The sequence below is a fragment of the Anopheles maculipalpis genome, chromosome 2RL, assembly GCF_943734695.1.
Source record: "Anopheles maculipalpis chromosome 2RL, idAnoMacuDA_375_x, whole genome shotgun sequence".
In the NCBI taxonomy this organism is placed as follows: Eukaryota; Metazoa; Arthropoda; class Insecta; order Diptera; family Culicidae; genus Anopheles; species Anopheles maculipalpis.
This window is the reverse complement of record NC_064871.1, coordinates 95538696-95559548: the sequence shown is the minus strand read 5'-3', so window position 1 is coordinate 95559548 and position 20853 is coordinate 95538696. Positions and strand designations below refer to the sequence as shown.

The 20853-nt window shown below is 48.7% G+C and overlaps 4 protein-coding genes across 4 annotated transcripts; 3 read left to right on the top strand and 1 right to left on the bottom strand.

Annotated features, from left to right (window-relative positions):
* Positions 1 to 2977: 2977 nt before the first annotated feature.
* LOC126567923 (F-actin-monooxygenase MICAL3-like) lies at positions 2978 to 5322 on the top strand. The gene is made up of 2 exons (XM_050224289.1): positions 2978 to 3936; positions 4023 to 5322. The coding sequence occupies exons 1-2, from the start codon at positions 2978 to 2980 to the stop codon at positions 5320 to 5322; spliced, it is 2259 nt and encodes a 752-aa protein (XP_050080246.1).
* A 263-nt stretch (positions 5323 to 5585) lies between these two features.
* Positions 5586 to 6066, bottom strand: LOC126568610 (protein aveugle). The gene is made up of 3 exons (XM_050225117.1): positions 6030 to 6066; positions 5841 to 5954; positions 5586 to 5777 (listed from the first exon to the last, which is right to left on the bottom strand). Exons 1-3 carry the CDS (start codon positions 6063 to 6065, stop codon positions 5592 to 5594), a joined length of 336 nt encoding a protein of 111 aa, XP_050081074.1. The 5' UTR covers position 6066; the 3' UTR covers positions 5586 to 5591.
* A 1630-nt stretch (positions 6067 to 7696) lies between these two features.
* Positions 7697 to 10175, top strand: LOC126567963 (uncharacterized). The gene is made up of 2 exons (XM_050224346.1): positions 7697 to 8598; positions 9014 to 10175. The coding sequence occupies exons 1-2, from the start codon at positions 7730 to 7732 to the stop codon at positions 10173 to 10175; spliced, it is 2031 nt and encodes a 676-aa protein (XP_050080303.1). The 5' UTR covers positions 7697 to 7729.
* A 4709-nt stretch (positions 10176 to 14884) lies between these two features.
* LOC126567805 (synaptojanin-1) lies at positions 14885 to 19786 on the top strand. The gene is made up of 6 exons (XM_050224105.1): positions 14885 to 15029; positions 15648 to 17081; positions 17159 to 17341; positions 17416 to 17527; positions 17719 to 19288; positions 19475 to 19786. The coding sequence occupies exons 1-6, from the start codon at positions 14903 to 14905 to the stop codon at positions 19781 to 19783; spliced, it is 3735 nt and encodes a 1244-aa protein (XP_050080062.1). The 5' UTR covers positions 14885 to 14902; the 3' UTR covers positions 19784 to 19786.
* Positions 19787 to 20853: the final 1067 nt, after the last annotated feature.

Genomic DNA, 20853 nt, shown 5'->3' with positions numbered 1-20853 from the left:
TTTTAGGAATAATTTGAGCTTAGCAAAATATAATTAGCAGACGAAAATAAAACTTTAAACACAAGCTCCGAAACATTAATCAGTCTCAAGCAAGCTTTCCCACACACAATTAAGCCGCTTAAAATGTTTAAGTACAAAAAATGTGTAAATAAAAACATTTTTCTTTCCCTCAATGGCCATGTTTATGGTCCAATATCGATTTTGGTCGTTTCTGCGCAGCTCATCTGCGTCGTTTCTGCGCACAATGCACCTTGCGTACGTACCTACTGCGCACTGAAGTAGGGTTGCGTGGTGTTGGGAGGGACGAAATACAGTAAGAAAAAAACGACAAACCTGCGGCAAAATGGACAACCCCTACTGGTAACGCTAGCAAGCACGAGGGTGGTTTAATCATTGCTCAGCGCACAATTAAGGGTTCACTGGATATGTTTCATAGCTTGAGGTGTAACAGACTGTACTTAAGGTATAAGACATCTGTCTTTTTCTTGCATATTACTTGTAGTCCAAATTAATGTTACAAGTCGTCGTATTTTTTCTGATAGTGTTGCTTAGATTACGATCGAGATTTAAGTACTTTTTTTGTCCCTATTGTATCTCTGCGCGTTTGTAACCCGACTCACTTACCAGCCACGACAGTGAAACCAAACGAAAAGGGGGAAACAATCCCTCCGGACGTTTGCAGCTAAGTTGGAACTGCGGTTAGCTCTAGGTACGTAGCGGATTGCTTAAACCGGTCAAGCCCTTCCAGAAGCCGTACACTATTGCTTCCAACGCTGTTGAGTGTATAGGTGTGCGTAATGTAACTTATGAGAAAAATAATCCATCTAACTGGAATTGATGCAAACCAGTTGAAGGTTTAATGTCCGACCAGCCAGAGTGGCTTATTGGTAGTGGTGTCGATCTTCCGCAAAGCTGGATGGAACATTAAACTCTTTTTTGTCTTCGACACTGACTATCCGAAAGGGACTAGATGAAGGATTTGACACACGGGCCACGTTTGTCCAGCAAGCTTGAAATGGCATATTAAGCGCTCTTGAAATGTCAGGACCATATAGAAGCAAATGTCTAAGGAGGAATACTGAGTATTTGCGAAGTATTAAACGAATAAAAGGACGATTTTCTGAATGGCTGTAAATCTCTGACAAGGGAATGAATCCATGATAAATCAAATCTACTATTCCTTATCATATCTGGAAGAGTCGTCTTCATCTTGACTTAACGACCTTCTAGGTCACGCCGTAGTAGTTGGATAGTCAGTCTTTTCTGCGGAGGAACGGTCCGGAAGCGATTTGAACCCCGGTCCTGCCTTATAAACACCGTAACAGCTGCCGCTCTCTGGAAAAGTATAACACTATAATACTGGAAAACATGAATAGAGAGACATGTTGATCCTGATTGTTGGTTAAACAGTCTGCGAATGTGGTTAAAGTGAGCGAAATATTTTGCGATCTATGACATACTGGATCTAATTCAGCAGCAAATACATCAAATGTAAGTACATTTGCTTAAGACAGTTAGTAAAATAGGGTTTAATACCAGAAAGACCCCTATCTTAGGATTTCTGCTATGTTAAGCAAACGATTAATGATAAAACACATATCGTACGATTTAACAACCCCTGCCAGAAAGCGGTTCAAAAACGCTCCCTGCTTATGTTCGTCCTTGTGGGCAAATCCTACCGAATGTATGTGTTGGGGGTTGCTACGGAAAGCCAGCCAACAATAGCAGCAAGGGCAATGCAAACAGGGGGAGAGAAAAGAAAAGGTAAAAGCGTAATAAAATTGAGCCTAGCACTGAACGCGTTTATCGATCGAAGCCAACCTGGCGCTGCGTGTTTAAATGTGTGTGTGTGTATATGTGTGCGTTCCAGTTTCCCTCTGGGTGCAACCGGTACTGAGCGACGCTCAGCCGCATAGGGCAGCAGACTGCTTCGATTATGCTTAGCTCGGCTTGTGCCAACAAAAAGGGAGAAAAAACCCTACTAACTAACGAGGCGAAAGCATGCACCGAGCGGACACACTTCTTTCCACCCTCGTAGTCGGTAGTCGCCGTGTACCGTTCGTTGGTGGCACCCTTCTTGCTCACCTTTCCCCTTCTGTTGGGGATTCAGTATGCGCATGTGCGAAATATATGTGTGACATCGAAGAGCGGCGGCAAACTAAGGCACATATCGCTCGCCACGAAGCACAGGACATTAGTGGAGCCTACACAAAAAAGAGTAAATAAAAAGTTAAATAATCGTTTTAAAAAAAATCAAAAATTATTTTCACCTCTAACCCAGCTGTACATCTACTATTATTAAGTAAGTGACTAAACACCACTGAAGCCTTGCGCAAAGAAAAACGAAAAATGAGAGCGAAAGGGCAGCTGAGAGAGAGAGAGAGGGTTTTGCCCAAAAAGGGTCTTAAAAAAAATCTCGTACAAAAATTCGTATCGCTCAAAGAACAAGGGTGGCTAAGCAACCGTGGACAAATGGGACAAACGGAAGCTCAAAAGGATATGTGTATTGCTGTCCCGCTCGCTCGCTCACGCTCTTTCCTTTACTCACCACAAACCAACGGAGCATCTGCGAAGGGGAAATCAAGTCAGCTGAGCGGTTCGGGCCTACTGCGACTAGGACGCGGCTCTAGTTCAGACAGTGTGTGTGTGGCGCTGTCATCGATAGGATTCGGGGAAACACGGAGTTCGCCTAGTTGCTTGCATTGCCGGAAGTATCCTACCCAGCCTAGCGGTAAGCAGTGTGACACGCGTCATCATTGTCGGAGACGCCTGTCCTAAGCGTGGTGCACCACCGTTGGCGGTGGCAAACTCGTGCTGGAGAAAATATCGATTTTCTTTCCCGCTGGCGCACGGTTCGGGCGTGAAACACGTCACTCATCCGTCAAAACGTGCTGCGCTGACCGTACTGGTGCTGCGTGTGCTTTTCTGTCTTGTCGCATAAGCAGCTTCTCGTTGGAGCGTTGAAAGGAAAATCAGCATGACGACCACGGCCTCTTCGACGGGTGGACCGGATGGTGGTAGCAGCAGCAGTCGCCTGAGCAGTGGTCGGATAAGCCAAAAGCAGCGCGCCCCCAGCGATGGTACCGATTCGTCCTCGTGCGGTGCCCGCGAACCGTGGATCTCGACGAACAAAATTCTCAACAGTAGCCTGTGCGGACGGCGCATCAACAGCCGCAATCCGAACTTTGACTACGACGAAACGAAGCTGCTGATCGCGCTGTGGGGTGATCCGGTGGTGCAGAAAACGCTCATCACCACGCACAAGAAGCATCCGGTTATTGCGGAGCTGGCGCGAAAGATGCGCGACCACGGGTACAACCGGTCGACAGAGGAAATTAATACGCGCATCAAAAATCTCAAATGTTTCTACAACCGGATCAAGAAGGATATGGCGGCCGGTATTATCAATCAGACGACCTGGCGCCATTACGCGGAGATGGACGAAATTATTAGCCGGCCGGTGTTTGGAAACGCGCATCGGATGCATCTGCAGCAGCAGCAGCAACAGCAGACAAATCAGGAACATCCACTGTTGCGACAGAATGTCCGGAAGCTGTCCAATAACGAAACCGACCAGGGCGATGGTGCAAAAGAAGCGCTGCCACAGTTTCCGGTAAAGCTGGAGGTAATGAGCGATGATGATGATGATTACGAACCGACCGAGATACGGGCCGAAGATTTGCTTACCATCGATGCAAAGTTCCCGGACGATTCACCGACCGTCCCCGAAACGGAGCGCACGTTGCATGGTGTTGGTAATCGTAATGGTAGGAATGGTAAGAGCGTGGCGAACGGTAAAGCATCGTCCCGGAAGCAAGCGGAAGACGATGACGAGGACGACGATGAAGACGATGAAGATGACGGAGGGGATGAAGAGGAGGAAGAAGAGGAGGAAGAAGAGGACGATGACGAGGGAAGTGATTTTGATGTTGAAAAGTAAGTACGGATACACTACCTTTAATTTAGAATTTAGATTTTGATTAACCTCTTTCTCTCCATCTTTGTTTTTTTTTGTTCTGTAGTGAATTTAATGATGGGTTGGACGAGTTGCTCCAGAAAGCTCAGGCGACGAAATCCACCCCCGGGGCCGGTGGTACGAGTGTCTCAAAAACGGCCACCCAAGGTGCCGGTACGGCAAAATCCGCCAGTACCAGTGGTCTGGTGATTGAAACGATCACCTCCGGCAATGGTACCACCATCACGGCAACTGGTGCCTCTTCCACGAGTATACCGACCACCAACACCACTGGCAAGATTTCCGTCGTGCCGACGAATTTGCTCATGAAGCAACCGTCCACGGTTGCCTCCAGTATGACCGCACCGATACAGATCTACACCCAGCCCACGGTAAGCATCGCCAAGGGTCCAACGGGTACGGCGACCACTATGGTCGCATCGGCCGGCGGTTCGGGACCGGTAGGTACGGCCCCGATGAAGCTGCTGTTGGTGAACACTGTCGCGAAGGATGGTACCACGCAGCAGATACTGACGCCTGCATCGGAAGCCACCATGCCCAAGCTTATCCCGGCACCCGTGCACCATCATTCCAAGCTACCGCTCACGGTCGGCGGCGGTGGACAATCGCCGATCGTTACTATACCGACCGTGAACGTACCAAAGCAGGTGGGTGCAGCGATCAAGCTCGTCCCACCGCCTGGTGCACGGCCAGCCGGTTCGGGTGGCCAGTCGGCCGGTTTCCGTACCCTGCTGACACAGCTCGTGGCTATACAGCGGGAAAATTTGGCCCTCAATCAGGAACGGTTGAAGTTGGAAAAGGAGCGGTTAGAGTTTGAAAAACAGTTTGGCGGTTCACTGGTCGGTATGGTGCGCAATATGAGCACGTTTTTCTCCGGCATGCTGCAGCACCAGCGCAATGAACAAGAGCAACTGAAACAACCGGTTGACAAGTTGGGCAGTGAGTCATCGATAAAACCCGTCTCGGAACAGGTGAAAACTCCACCGGTTCCAAAGATCACCGATCCGGAAGGGCATGAAACTGGTTTGGAGGTGCGTGAAATTTCATCCTCATCTTCGACTGCATCGTCGTCCGTAACCTCCACGACAAAGACACCCGCCCCAGACGGTGGTGGTCGAACCGAAGCGAAGGAACCGACCACAGTGGGTACGAAACGAACCCAACCTTCCTCAACACCACCACCCCTCACACCGGCCCCCTCCGTCGTAAAGGCATCCTCCACGTCGGACGTATCGTTGCCGAAGAAGCGTCGCATGATGACACGCAACGCTGCCCAACATTCGCAAACAAACAACGCGGACGATCCACTTAAAACGGAAATCATCAGCGATGCCGACGATCAGTAAGAAACTCCCAAGCCATAATAAAACAATCCAAGTTAGAGTTGTAATTTGGAATTAAAAATTCCTTTTCCAACATATTCGTTGGATTGTCTGGTGTACCTCAGGGCAGTGTTTTGAGTTCCTCTGCTCTGATAATCTGAAAATATTCCTCCATGTAACCTCGTTATCTTCTGCCAAATTTCTTCGGGGTTAGACATTTGGAACTAATAAAATAAAACAATGCACAAACGAGAGCTTTCACAGAACACACAACTGAAAACAGTTGCCACTTTTTAGTAACAGTTCTGGTACACATTGTTCATTAGCTCCATGTCGCGTATCTCCATAATGTCCGTTTTTAGCCGCTGTTTGATGATTTCGCGCAGAATGTCGTCCCGATCCTTCTCGTCTTCGATCCCCATCCGGTGTAGCGTCAGTTCGTCCGTAATACGCAACAGTGCCCGGCCCGTTATTTCATGCTAAGAGTGCGAAAACAGAAGGGGTTACTTGGGTGGTTCCCTTGTGCTGGGGGATTAACTTACCCGCTGGAACAGTTCCTGATACTGTGCGCAACGTTCGTTGCAGTGTCTTCGCAACCATTTCAGCGTATCGGCGACGGTCCACATGTACACCGGTTTGGGGCGTGCAGTTTTCGTCTGAAAGATGCAACAAAACCGTGGGATTACTCAAAGCGCTTTCCGGGCTGCTGGTACTTGTAGTGCTGAGCTTACCTTTGTTTTTGCTATCGGAACCGTTTCTTCGACCATTTTGGGCTATCTTTTTTTCCGTCCGGGGTACGACGCGTCCACAAGCGAGAGCTGTTATCGGTACGGATGTAAACAACACTGGTTTGCTGTCAAAATGTGTTGTCATATGGTTGATGGTTCGGTTATCGAACACTAGAGAGCAGCAGTGTGGAGTTTCGAATATTACATGGCCCTTTTCTCCGTGCGGTTTGAGCCCTTGAAAGAACACGTTTCTAATTGCAATAAACTGTAACAAAACAAGGCAAAGAATGCAGTAAGGAATGTTACTTAATTTGTATTAACTTATTACGAAAACAGGATTAGAATTATTTATAGTTAATAATGACGGTCCAGTGCCGTATTGTCACAGGATTAGAATTAAACCATACAAAACCAGGGGCTATATGTAGGAGGGAGTGGGCGAAGTGGGAGGGAGTGGGCGACAGAGATTTCAACGCCCAAAAGATTAAAGAGCAACAGACGAATCAAGAGCAACATCTCTTTCTTCCTAGTCATCCACAACGGGACTTTACTTTAGAAGCCTTGATCCAAGTTACCTTTGTGTGACGCCCCTAGCTTAAACAGCACTGTTTGGTTGCGGCTACTACCATAGCAACGTCAGTAGAGTGAAATCTGACAAAGAAGGATTAAATTGCTTCCAATTGATTCGCTTCGCTTTAAGCTACAAAATGTTCCTAATCCCTTTTGACTTTCACTAAAAACTAAACACAGGATCGTGGCTTAAATGCTTTAAAAAATACGGATTTACACTAATGAAGCTAATGTCCAGCACCGTATCCTTGAGCAAGACTTCCGGCTACCATACACCCTTGCACCCGCTTCATCCGGCTGCATCTCCTCATGCCGACACGCGACACAACAAGGGTGCATACACACACACACGCTAGTACACACCGGGTGATGTGCGCCTGCCCGTAATGTCATTCTCGCCTGGACACACCGTCCACACAGAGCGGCCGTGTATAAAGTCTTCACCGGAGTGACGCAATACAACGCACCGGGAAAGTGGGAAATCTTCGCTCCGAGAGGGCAAGTGTGCCCAAGCCTCGAACTACGCAACCACCACGCTCGCGAAAGCCCGGGCGCATGCGTGTCTTGCGTACCAAGTTTACCAAGTACCTACAATCGATATATCCCTGTCCCGTATACGTTGGTATCACGATTGCCCGAGGGGTTGGATAGGACACAATGCCATGCAAGCGTAGTGTTCCACCCTCCTGTACTGTTGGGCCGTAGTCGAGCTGGGCGCGTTCGGCAGTCGCAGTACGCATTTACCACGCATCGTCAACGTTAGCCTAAACCGTGCGAGCCTTTTTGGTCTCAGTGTGCTGTGGTTTTTCGTTCTTTCACGCTCTCTCTCCCTCTCTCATTCTCTTACGCGTGTGCTCACCGAAAACACCTTATCAAAGGGAGAAAGGGTAGAAGCTTCCGCGGACTGGACCAACTTTGGTATCGATTTTTCCTACGCCACCAGTGCAAACTATAGCGACGCGCCAGTAACAGTTGCGGGCTGGGACGGATGGGACACGCGCGCACACGCCTAACAATAAAGTTTTCTTTGATGATGCGCCCTAGCCGGACGGTGTGAAAGTGTTGTTGAGCGGTTAGTGCTGTGTGACAAGGGGGAGGGTCGGTAGTGGGAACCGGTGCCGGCACCGTATTGAATGTCGCCACCGCCACGAACCGCCGCGATACGTTTGCGTTTGCGGAAGACAGTGTTGGCGCAGCGTCCCAACACGAAACGTCCCAACGGGAAGCACAAGCACCGCCAACCGTGGCCTGCCAAAATGTGGGTCTCGACGAACAAGGTGCTGATCGGTTCGGTTGGCGGGCTGAAGAAAACGCACTGCCGCAATCCGAACTTTGACTGCGAGGAAACGAAGCTGCTCATATCGCTGTGGGGTGACCCGCAGGTGCAGCGGACGCTCATCACCACGCACAAGAAGCATCCGGTCATTGCAAAGCTGGCGGAAAAGATGCGCGAGTACGGGTACAACCGGTCGACGGAGGAAATTAATACGCGCATCAAAAATCTCAAATGTTTCTACAACCGCTACAAGAAGGATCTGGAAATGGGCGTTATTAACGAACCGTCCTGGAAACACTTTCAGGCGATGGATGAAATATTGACGCGGCCGGTGTTTGGTGGTGCGAATGCGGCCAGCCGCTATCAACCCACACCGTTGAGTGCAGGTGGGACGACGCCCGGGACGTCCGGTGGGGGTAGTGGTGGACGGGTGGCATGTCCCAGACTGTCGGGTAGTTCGGCAACGAGTGGGACAGAGCTGCCGGATCTGGATCCGGACCAGATTGAGGTAAAGCTGGAGCTGGTAAGCGATGACGAGAAGGAGCTGCGGCCAGAAGAGCTGCTGAAGAACGCGGAACAAGTCGAGCTGAAGGAACCGAACCTGCTGATACCGAAGGATGAACCGATGGAGGAGGAGGAAGATGATCCAAACGATCCGGACTTTGAGGATGACGGTGGCAGCGAAACGGACGACGAAAGTTCCGGCATGGACGAGGCGGACGAAAGGTAATTGCGAGGGGGAAATATTGTGATAAGTACCGCATCGGTTTTGGACTGTTCCTTGGAGTCCTTGGAACATGGGGTTTGAAAAACAAAAGCTGTCAGACAAGCCATTTTTAACCAGCGCTTCTCTTTTGCTTATTTGGCGTCGGCGCGTACGTTTCTATCACCGTAAGCAGGGTAACAATAGTCCAATGATTCCCCTAAAACGGTGTAAACCGAACACGACAACGAGTAGAACCTATTTTCCCCTATGCGAAACAGTGGTTGCTATCTATGCGTCGGCGCAAAGTACGCGTGTAGGGCGCGAACGATGCAACCACGTGTTGGTTCGGGTATTCCGACGATATTTTGTTTACATCGCACGATGAAATGTATTTGATGGGTTTTTTCTTCTCTCCCTTTCTTGTCCACCTTATAGCGACCGATCCACGCGCCTACGACGTCGCACAAGACGTGCACACAAACCGAAAAAATCTATTCCAACGCCCGGTGGAAAGAGCACAACGTCCGGCAAAGGAAACGCTTCGACAAATGTAGCCACCAGCCAACCGGTCCAGGGAAGCATCAAGATCATCAACTACTCCGGAGGCACCAACTTCAATGTGTCTTCGGTGGCAAACGTTGTCAGTGTCGCTTCCAGTTCTGCCGGCACGGTAACGCTCGCTGGGCGGAAAACGGATGCAACAGCCGCTGCCTCCACTACCGCCGTCGCCACCACTACCACCACGGCCACCGCACCGAGCAAAATTTCGCTCGTTCCTACCAACTTTCTGCTGAAACCGCAAGCATCCACCCTCGGGTTTAAGCAACCGATACAGCTGTACACCAAACCGACCGTCTCGATCGCATCCACCAAACCGTCTCCGGGCGTACCGATCAGTGTCGGGACCGGCACAGTCACCGCAACGTCTGGAACATCCGGCGCACCGATGAAAGTATTTCTAGTCAACACACTCTCGAAAGACGGGTCCGCACCGAAACAACAGCTGCTCGGTGCGGCCGGTACCACCAAACAGCTCTACACCACCACGACCGGTGTATCGCTGCAAGGTACGTCGCACGTGTCCGGTTTGCCTCAGATCAGCATCCAACCGAAGCAACTGCTCACCACTGCCACCGGTACAACGACGCTGAGCAGAAAATTAATTCCCCCCACAGCAACCACCGTACGGCCCGTGGTTCGTGCAGTAGATGGACCTACACCGAAGTTCGGTGGCTTCAAATCGTTGCTGAGCCAGCTCGTGGGTTTGCAGCGTGAAAATTTGGGCATTACGAAAACTCACCTAGTAACCGAGCGGGAACGGTTCGTGAATGAAAAGTCGATCGGTGGGTCGCTGCTCGATGCGCTCGGTGAGCTGAATGCGCTGCTGGGGGAACTTAACGGCGAACTACCATCGTCGGACGTGAATCAATCGGATAAGAAAAAGCAGCATGTGGAAGCGATGGAGGAGGAGAGAGGAAAGGATAAGCCCACGGTTAAGATGTCGAGCGATGGTCCAGCGGCTGTAAGTTTGCGGCGCAGCATTAGCAGACACGAGGATGATAGCATGAAAACCGAAGTGATAAGTGATTCGGAGTAAGGTTAGAAGAAATAAATTTAAGGTCACGTGCGCGTTGGCATCGAGATTTGCAAATAGTGTTTCAAGCTTTGTCTTCTTTTTCCTTGGCAAAATTTTTAGGAGGACTTCAAAGCTCGTTTCTGGAGGTTTCGTGTTGCCTTTAAACGTTTTCCGCACTACAATTTTTTTCTCAAACCTGTGACCATTTGAGTAACAGTACATGATCTTCGTTGTTTCCATCTACGAATCTCGAAAGGCCCTCTCTCTGGAGGCCAGATTGAAGAGAAGACAGGTAAGTGCCCTGAAACCTTTCTATCCACCTTCAACCTGGCATGTGATATTGACCGCTTTTTTACAAGCCAATTTACAGGCTACTCATACTTAATCTCATACGAAATTTATGGACATTTAATTTAATCATTCTCACAACAATTCTGCCAAACGTTACCGGAAAATTCAAATGTAGCTAAGCGTTCGAACAGCAGATTTTCGAGCTCGCATTTTATCACTCAACCACGGAGCTCCGTTTACACAAGAGTTGAGGAGTTGAAAGCTTTCATGCATTTTGTTGTTGTTGTTGTTGTTGTTGTTGTTGTTGTGATTGTTTTTTCCTCCAGCGTTGCGAGTGGTGGTCGATCGAAGAATACGGGCACTCCGTGGCCACAGCAAAACGGTTCCAATCGGAAAACAACGACCCACAAGCACGGTCCACTGCCGCGAACGCGAGTGAAGTGAAAAAGAAGGCTGTGAAGTGATAGGAAAACACAACAAACACAGCCAGTTGTCGGATCCCACTATGGACGATGGTCGATGTGAGAACGCGAAAGGTGTGTTTTAGTGCGTGACCAGGCAGAAGGGATTCCTCGACCCCCACCCTTCGCACCTCATCAACGCCGATTCGTCCGTCCGGGTAAGGCAAATCCCTTAATGTGCGGGTTTTTGTGCATAGGAAAACGACGGACGACGGGGTGCACCATGCCACCAGGCTTGAAGGTTGCCCCTTCAAGCCTTTAGATCGGCCACAAAAACGAAAAACAATGCGTGGGTGCATGCGTCCGTGAATGTGTCCCATCGTAGTGTTGTTATTGATTTTCCCCGAAGTGTGCCAGAGTGTTGTGTCCGTACCATATGGCTATGAAGCCTTTTCTTAGTGCATTCCAACCACCGTACGTTGCATATGAGTGAGCAATAAGGTGAAGTAAAGCTTCCCATCCCAATTTCTCACTTGTCCATCGTGGGAAAGCGAAGTTTTTCTCCAACAGCGAAAGCCTTCCCACTGGAAGGAACTAGCTTTTTGTCGCTTTTTTCCTTCCTTCGATGCTTACGTCATATTGTGGGTCGCTTCCCACGCTACGAGTGTGTCGTGATTTTCTCACCGGAAATCCTTATGATGTGCAGTTGGGGCTGCCTTTAAGCGCGGTCAGTGCAGTGATGAGAATGTGTTGTGATTCGGTGATAAGCGGGAGAAAAAAGACAGTGAATACGTGAAAGGGAAATGGCTATGGTAAAATGTGCATTAACATGTTCTAAAGAGGGCGTCAAGGAATGTGGCGATTGTTGTAGTTTTAGAGAAAAAAAATGAAAAATCAATCATTTCATTTACCGAACACAGCGCTACGCACTGGAAAAATCCCTGCATATTGGTAGCACACAAAAATTCTCTAGAATCTCCGCCCCCCTGATTCAGTGAATCATTCCTACGCAAAAAAGACACGCTGAAAACACATTGTGCCAACCGTTTGGTAAAGGTCAAATGTTCAAGACCGAAGAAAATTCCAATTTGGTTGTACAATGTTCTAAACTGGGCCCGAAGGCAAGATACAGCAAGAACAGGATTGTTTTCAACTTTTTGGATTGGCTTTAATTAAACAAGTTAAGATTTAAGTACGAGTTAAGTAAGTTAAGATTTACTTTTCGAGGAGTCATATTTGAGATACAAAAAAAGAGAAAAAAAATGAAAATATGGAAAACATACTTTTTTTGCTATAATTTGTTAAAAAATGAATGTACTGGCAAATGTCCAACTCTCAAGAGTATGGCAAAACGGCCTGTTGGTAGAAGAACCAAAGGCACCGGTCTTGAAATGATAGGATAAAGGTTCAAATCCCATTGACACCGTTCTTCTGTAAATGAGTACATGACTATCTAAATACGTGGTATCAACAAGTCTAGTAAGCCAAGCCCCAACCGATCGCGCACGGGCTTTTGACTTAGTAGTTCGTTAAGTCAACAAGAAGGTTACCTCACAATACGGCGCAAGCCATTATATTTAAAATAAATGAAGGTTACCCTGGCCGTATTGCTACGTACCTTAGATTTCTTATCCCTGATGTAACTATTTCCCCAGGTTGATGAAAAGCCTCAAACAATTAAAGAATGAAATATTAAGTTGGGCTAGTTTGCATTTCCTTGTACGACGATTTGGATAATGATATTCCGTGTACTGCATAACTTCAGTTTAATGTTGGATTTTCAACATCAAAATACTATCCACTTTAAAATTCAGTCACATTAGTTTACAAATTGTAAGCTTTGGCACACAATTTACGCTTCGTATTATGCAGTGTAATCAATCACGAAAGAAGGCGTTTGGTGAAGAGTTCTCTGCGCTCTTTCGTCTAAACTTACCCCAAGCAATCGAGTGCTAGCGATCCGTGGCTAACATCATCATCCAGACCGAAGCTGCTAACCGACTTCGTACAAGCACTGGACCCGCTGGACCGCGTGGGATAAAACCTACACACCCCGTCCCATCCGATCGATCTCTGAGTCTCGTCTAACCACGCAACGGCTACGAATACGACGAAAAAAAGGAAATCCCGAAACAGAAGAAAAAAAAAGATCTCGCCAGAAGTTGACCGGACCGGACGAACCGTCCTTCCCTTGGTTTAAGAATGCCACGATTTCAGCACCCGCTTATTGCTTTGCCCACTTGCCCAGGCCAACGATCGTCGATCCCGTCGCCTTAATCCCAGGGAGCTCCTCTTCCACCACCTGATGGTTCGCTGTGTTGAATGTTTTGAATGAGTTGTGTTTGGTGTTTGCGAACGATTCGTAAAAGTTGGCAAAAACAGACATCCCATGGCTGCAGAGCGGGCTTGTGTATTGGTGGGTCACCGAAAACGGTCGTTGCAAAGGAAACCAAAACACACAAAACTATCTGTTTATTTGCTAACCCACTGCGAGGTGCGAGCAGCGCGAATGAAAACACTAAATACAGTCCATTTCCGAGTTATGCGGTCTGTGAGGGCTGACGACTTTTGTCGAACAAGGGCTGAAGTCTAAGTACCTCGAATTCAACATATGAAAATAAATTGTACGGATCGAAAAACAGGAATCTGATACTCGAATGATCAGCCCATAATTTAATCGTGAATATTTCTCAATTTCTCTGTATTTGGATTTATTTTTTTTGTTTACACGAAATATATTTCAAACATCCACTTTAAAAGCATTCTATAGGGGTTGATTTTCTTACCTTAAAATTTGTCCAATCCAACCTAATTAAAAGGACTGATGAACCGATTCACCACACCGCAAATTCGAGCTGTGTTTGAAGAAAAACATGGCCGTATGAGGACTTTGATTATAAACTACTAGTGTCTATAAAAAAACTAGACGACTATACAAACCTTTTTCCTAGAATTTTCACACTTTCAATGATATGGCTTATACTTCTTGAAGCTTACGGATGTGTGAAGATAAAATGAAAAATTTAAATCATTTGTAGATTTACCTATCAAATCCTAGGACCTCCGCGTATCTCGAGAACAGACTGTACATCGCATGGAATTACCAGCAGGGTCGAGAAATCTCCCGAGAGCGCACGTACGAGCGTACGTTTCGAAACCGAAGAATGAAACGGCATAATCTGTAATTAACATTTGTCGTGGGAAAATTTCGGAATCGTGAGAAAGTTCCTAACAACACCTTCGCTCCTCTGCCACGTTTTTTTCCCCCTTTTCCCGCTCCGCTTCCTTTCCGTGTACGCAGACCGAACCATTCAGGTGTGGTGAACTCGTTGCTAGTGCTCTCGCGGACACATACACACCGCGGAACCGGTTTGCGGTGGCTACCCGCAGTAACGTACCAGCCGGGAAACCGGGGAAGACGGCCGCATCGTTCTGGGAAGCGTACCGGTGCGCAATCTAGCCATGAGAGAGTTGGGAGAGAGCAAACTTTTAGCTACGGGATGGGAAGTATTTGTTTCCCGTAACAACATTAGATTAAGATACGGTGCTGCTGATGTTGCTTCTGCTCACCTTGTGCCCTTTATAGACGAAAGGGAGCCGGGATCAGTGAAACGGTTGGTAGGGAAGTGAGGGGGGCTCAGAGCATCATCATCTTGAGATCATCTCGCGGGAGATGAGCCCTTTAAAGTTTATAGTGGGGTTGGATGAAAGAATTCTTGAACAACAACAGCAATCTGATCCACCAAAGGCGAATCTCTTCAAAGTGAAGACTGGCTGGGAAACTGGATACTGTCACGGTTGGTGGGAAATAGGTGCTCTGGGATAATGTCCTTACAAAGAACAAGTGTGCGCATACGTGAAGTGTATTCATGGCTTGTGTTTTCTCGTTCATTTACAGCCAAAGTGGGAAGAGAAGGCCCTCTCCCCGCAAGCAGCACGGGCAGTGACGCCCTTTGGGCTACCTAAAAAAGGGAAAGCGTTTCATCCGCGTGAAACTTTCTTGACCGACGGTCACTTTACCTTGTCCACCATCGTCTAGCACCTGCCGCAATCACCATGGCCATGTCGAAGGGATTCCGTGTGCTGGAGAAATCCAAACCACCTTCACCGCACAGCGTGTTACTGGAGCATCGAAATAAGCCGGAAACGTTACTGTTTGAATCGCAGGCCGTTGCAGTGTTGTGTAAGTATCGCTTGCTTCTCGAATAACAGCGCGTTTCGTGTGTCTCGCTTTTGTAGGGTCTTGCGTAGATGGTTAGGCACATGGTGCTCGGTGGAATGTTACCTTTCCCGAGGTACTGTTGTTTGCGGTTCAGTTATCGGCATGGGTTTTGAAGGGCTCGATACAAGACTTTACGGACTGTTTCCTCCATTGTCCAAGTCACTGTGCCAAACTAGAATAAAGCATGCGTCAAATAAGCTATCTAGCGTAGAATAATATTCAACAAGCAATAGAGACAAAAATGTAGATCAGAAAACATAAAGGTAACTAACTCTCTGGATACGGAGGAACGCATGATCTTCGATAGGAGATTTTGCTCTTTATATAGACTGAGCGTTACTTATCACTGAAGTGCCTATCGGGAAGTCATCTTGATATTTTTGGTAGCTTTAAAACTAGGATAGGAACTAGGAGGGACCCTTTTGACTTGAACCACCTTGATGAAGCACCTCCTATAAAGATTCGTTCACCCTTGATGACCCCTATCGTTTATCGGATTTCTTTCTCTTGATCAAGTGTACTTATCTAAACATTCTTTGCTTTACATGGCCATCTGCACACACATACACACACCTACAGCGGCACAGGAGACGGAAATCGTTCGCAAGCAATACACCAAGGTGCTGGACGCGTACGGATGTCTGGGCGTGCTGCAGCTGAACGCTGGCGACAGCTCCCTCCTCTACCTAGTCATGGTGACCGGTTGCTTTTCCGTAGGCAAAATACTCGACAGCGAAATCTTTCGCATCACGCAAACCCAGTTCGTGTCGCTGCAGTACCAACCGACCGGCGAGGATAAGGTGGCCGAAATACGCAAGGTGCTCAACTCGGGCACGTTCTACTTTTCGTTCTCGAACACGGGCCAGCCGGTTGTGGGCCAGCCGCTGCCAGCGTTCGGGTTCGACGTAACGCTCTCGGCCCAGCGGCGCCGACGCACGAACGAAACGGATAATCGGTTCTTCTGGAATCGGATGCTGTTTATCCATCTGCTGCGGTACGGCGTGGAGTGTAACGTTTGGCTGCTGAAGGCGATGTGCGGTTCGGTTGAGATACGGACGGTGTATGCGGGAAGCAAGCAGGCTCGGGCAGCTATTATATCGCGATTGAGCTGTGAACGGGCCGGGACACGCTTCAACGTGCGTGGCACGAACGATGAGGGTTGCGTGGCTAACTTTGTAGAGACGGAGCAGTGCATCTATCTGGATAATGAGATCACGTCGTACGTGCAGACGCGGGGCAGCGTACCACTGTTTTGGGAGCAACCGGGCGTACAGGTGGGGTCACACAAGGTGAAGTTGTCGCGGGGTTTCGAGGCATCACGGTCCGCGTTCGATCGGCACATGTGCACAATGAAGGCACGGTACGGGCTGCAGGCGATCGTGAATCTGCTCGGCACGAGTCTGATCGGCAGTAAAGAGGGTGAGGCAATGCTGAGCAACGAGTTCCAACGCCATCATCGCGAATCTGAGCACACGGATGTGCCGCATCTGGTGTTCGATTATCATCAGGAGTGTCGTGGCGGCAATACGGTTGCACTGTCGAAGCTGCGCCAGAAGCTTGATGCGACCTGTGCCGAGTTTGGTATGTTCTACGCGATTGGTGATGCGGTGTATCGAGAGCAGCGTGGCACCATACGCACCAACTGTCTCGATTGTCTCGATCGGACGAACTGTGTGCAGACGTACATTGGGCTGGAGATGTTGAACGAACAGATAGCGCTGATGGCGGCACTGGCGGACAAGAAGCAGCAGATGAATTCCCGGTTCGAGGAAGTGTTTCGCCAGATGTGGATCAATAACGGGAATGAGGTGAGCAAGATTTACGCCGGTACCGGTGCGATACAGGGCGGCTCGAAGCTGATGGATGGAGCGCGTTCGGCGGCCCGTACCATTCAGAACAATCTGCTAGACAACTCGAAGCAGGAGGCAATCGATGTGCTGCTGGTCGGTTCAACACTCAGCTCGGAACTAGCAGACCGAGCACGGATACTGCTCCCATCCAACATGCTGCACGGTAATACTGGGCACAAATGCAGGTTATCCGTGACAAAGGTGTAACTTAAACGGGGTTTCCTTCTTTTTTGCTTGCAGCTCCAACGCCTGTTTTGAGGGAAATGTGCAAACGATACGAGGAGTACGTGAATCCGCTGGTGTTTCGGGTGGCCTGCGGTACGTACAATGTGAATGGAGGGAAACATTTCCGTAGCGTCGCATATAAGGATGTTTCGTTGGCTGATTGGCTGTTGGATTGCCATCGGTTGGCTCGCTCTCGGTGTAAGTAGACCTCAGCGGATAAAACCCTTAGTTCTCTTGATTAATGATGAATAATTTGCTTTATCGTTTTGCAGCATTGGTTGATTTCAGCCAGGTAGATGACAGCAGTGAACCTCCGGTGGATATATTTGCGATCGGATTTCAGGAAATTGTTGACCTGAACGCTTCCAACATCGTGGCAGCTAGGTAAATAGGAACAGGAACAAAATCAAATAGACTTTTGTTACTTCTTCGATTTTCAACTTTTTCTATTCGAGGGTCTACCTTGACTCCAACAACCACTGCAAACAGTCTATTTGATTTTCGATAGGACATGAATGATTCTAATGATCCTATTTTTCTTCTCCTTTCTTGTCCTACCTTTCCTCACCCACTAGCTCTGACAATGCAAAAGCCTGGGCCGAAGAGTTGCAGAAGGTGGTGAGCCGCGATCACGAGTACGTACTGCTCACGTACCAGCAGCTGGTAGGCGTCTGCCTGTATATCTATATAAGGCCCCAGCATGCCCCATACATCCGGGACGTTGCAATCGATTGCGTCAAAACGGGATTGGGTGGTGCGACCGGTAACAAGGGTGCAGCCGCGATACGCTTTGTACTGCACGGTACGTCGGTTTGTTTCGTTTGTGCCCACTTTGCCGCCGGCCAGTCGCAGGTAGCGGAACGGAATGCTGACTACGCGGAAATCACGCGCAAGATTGCGTTTCCCATGGGACGATCACTCAAGTCACACGATTACATATTCTGGTGCGGAGACTTTAATTATCGCATCGATCTGGACAAGGACGAGCTACGGGATGCGTTGAAACAATCACCGAACGATTTGACCGCGGTGCTCCAGTACGATCAGCTGCGCATCCAGCAGAACGCAGGCAGTGTATTTAACGAGTTCCTCGAGGGAGAGATCACCTTCCCGCCGACGTACAAGTATGATCTGTTCAGTGACGATTACGATACGAGCGAAAAGTGTCGTGCCCCGGCGTGGACGGATCGTGTGCTGTGGCGTCGGCGCAAACAGTGTCCGGATGCGGACCGGCATCCGAGTTGGAATCCGGGCCGGTTGGTCCATTACGGACGGGCAGAGTTGAAGCAAAGCGATCACCGGCCGGTAATAGCATTGATCGACATCGAGGTGCACACGATTGATCCGCAGCGTCGGTTGGCCGTGTTTGGTGATGTGATCCGCGATCTTGGCCCACCGGACGGGACGATACTGATACAGGCGTGTAATGGTGGATCGACAGGTGGGGGAACCGATTCTGGTGATGATGATGAGGGCAGCATCTACGACGAGAATCTAATGGCGGCCTTGATCCAGGAGCTGACGCAGATCGGTGAGGTGACGCTGGTGCGCTTCGTCGGCGATACGATGTGGGTAACGTTCCGGGATGGTCAGTCTGCGCTGACGGCGGCCCAGAAACGGACGGTGCTGGTGTGCGGTGTGCAACTGGCAATCAAGCTGAAAACGGAAGCGTGGGTCGAGCAGGTGGAGAAAGAGATACTGCTTTGTACACCTAACACGGTTAGCTTTTGCGATGATGGTAGCCAGTGTGGTGGCGACTACAACAGTCTCGGCATACCGGAGGCTCCTTCGCGCCCGAAAAGCCCACCGTCGGTACCGTCCCAGCCGAGCCGTCCCGGTCCACCATCTCGACCACCACTACCAAAGTCCCCACAACCATCACCAAAGCATCAGCCGCATCCAAGGGCCGGTGTCATCAGTTTGGGACCGGAGGTGTTGTTTGCCGCAAAGTTGCAACAACAGCAGCAGCAGCAGAAGGTACCTCCGGCCATTCCGTGTGCACCGCAGCGACCTACACCGCCGGTGGAAGAGTATGCCAGCTCGTCACCATTGCCGGGGTCACCAGCTCACGGAGTATTACAGCCAGGTTCCAATCCACAGCCAGTGGACACCGGTGCAATATACGAAGAAATCCATGACGACATTGTAAGTACTTGCGCGGAAACATTCATACTCTTTATCTAATGATTCGAATCTCGAAGAGTGTTAAAACTCTTTTAGAAATCGTAATTATCGCTTGTATTATCGTTCTTAATCGTTGTTTTTCTCATCACAACTCTCTAATGTTGGGGTCACTTTTTAATGTTACCTCCTTCTCTGGTACTTTTGCAGCCTGTTTCCGAGCAGCCACGTGGGCCACCACCACCACCACCACCTGCACGGAGCGATGTGTATGATCTAGACGTGGCAAGCAATGGTGGTGGCGGCAAATCGGCGGCAAACAAATCATCACCTCCGGGCACATCCGGCAGCTCTGGAGCGGGTTCACCATCATCTTCTGCTGGTACCGCCGTACCACCATCGTCCGGACCACCGAAAGGCGCACCGCCACCGCTTCCGATGCGCCGTGGTGCACCACCACCCATCCCGAATCGAAGCGGCGGCCCACCACCGTTACCGGCACGGCCAAACAATCCTTAAACGGAGGCGTAGTTGGTAGTCGTAGCCGCGTGACGGTACGAAACAGGGCAGATGCAATAGGCTCATGCCATGGCTGGATGGGTCAACCGTAGCAAAGCTATTTAAGATGCGGAGTGTGCTTCAGTTGATAATGTAAAGTCATCAACACGTATAAGCCACCTTTCTCATAAGAGGGGATGATTTTGTCTTATCAACTGCTGCACCATCTCCACTCTCTCTAACCTTCATTTGCATGTGCTAGATATAAGTTGTGCGAGCCTCCAATGAACTTTAGTGACAGCTATTACCGGTATCAAATTAAAACTACAAAAAAAAAAAGAACACAAATCAACAAGAAACCGATGATACTGGGTGTGTGTGTGCAGTGTGTCACATTCCAAAGCAGTAGAGTTACATGTACTCACACCATGCATAATAAGTTGGACTGCTTAATCGATACTCCTCGTTAAAAAAAAGTACTGTTTACTATACATAAGGAACAAGGTTATCATTTGCTATCACTATAATTATTATTATACTAATTGCATTATTGGTAATATTATTTGTAACATTAACTATAGCTACTATTGCTGCTACGTAGCTGCGGGCGGGAAATCGAGCGTAATTTTGTTATATCGAATTGGGCTTAGTAATTTAATTGAAACGAAGAAACAAAGATACACACATTATAGTGGACGCCTAGCAATTAACTGATCGTTCGCGAACTGTGGTACATAGAGGAAGCAATATTAGCTCAACATTGAAACAAATTACAACACGCTTATTTAGTGGCCAGTGACGGTGGGCGGTAAATGAACACAACCGTTTGGATCAATTACAAACACAAACACAAAGTAAAAGAAATATCCCGTACCCATCCTTTCCAACGGTCCCTCACCATTAGCCATATCGTTATCCGAAGAGTTTGTGCGTGTGTGTGTTTTATGAGTTACACTTAGTGAGTGGGTTTTTACCTTGTCAGAGCTGTTGCTCCGGTAAGTCATTTGAGCTGAAGCAGAGTGTTCCGTTCAGAGCAGAGTGTTCCGTTCCGTTTTAATTTGTAGGACCCTTTTAATTTGTTGGATTACTTT

Excerpts from the sequence above, each read along its gene's own strand:
- LOC126567923 (XM_050224289.1), top strand. The coding sequence starts at position 2,978 with ATGACGACCACGGCCTCTTCGACGGGTGGACCGGATGGTGGTAGCAGC. Across the intron at positions 3,937-4,022 it reads AGTGATTTTGATGTTGAAAA|TGAATTTAATGATGGGTTGG; the intron begins GTAAGTACGGAT and ends TTTGTTCTGTAG.
- LOC126567805 (XM_050224105.1), top strand. The coding sequence starts at position 14,903 with ATGGCCATGTCGAAGGGATTCCGTGTGCTGGAGAAATCCAAACCACCT. Across the intron at positions 15,030-15,647 it reads GCAGGCCGTTGCAGTGTTGT|CGGCACAGGAGACGGAAATC; the intron begins GTAAGTATCGCT and ends ACACACCTACAG. Across the intron at positions 17,082-17,158 it reads CCCATCCAACATGCTGCACG|CTCCAACGCCTGTTTTGAGG; the intron begins GTAATACTGGGC and ends TTTTGCTTGCAG.
- LOC126568610 (XM_050225117.1), bottom strand. The coding sequence starts at position 6,065 with ATGGTCGAAGAAACGGTTCCGATAGCAAAAACAAAG. Across the intron at positions 5,955-6,029 it reads TTCCGATAGCAAAAACAAAG|ACGAAAACTGCACGCCCCAA; the intron begins GTAAGCTCAGCA and ends TGCATCTTTCAG. Across the intron at positions 5,778-5,840 it reads ATCAGGAACTGTTCCAGCGG|CATGAAATAACGGGCCGGGC; the intron begins GTAAGTTAATCC and ends TCGCACTCTTAG.
- LOC126567963 (XM_050224346.1), top strand. The coding sequence starts at position 7,730 with ATGTCGCCACCGCCACGAACCGCCGCGATACGTTTGCGTTTGCGGAAG. Across the intron at positions 8,599-9,013 it reads ATGGACGAGGCGGACGAAAG|CGACCGATCCACGCGCCTAC; the intron begins GTAATTGCGAGG and ends TCCACCTTATAG.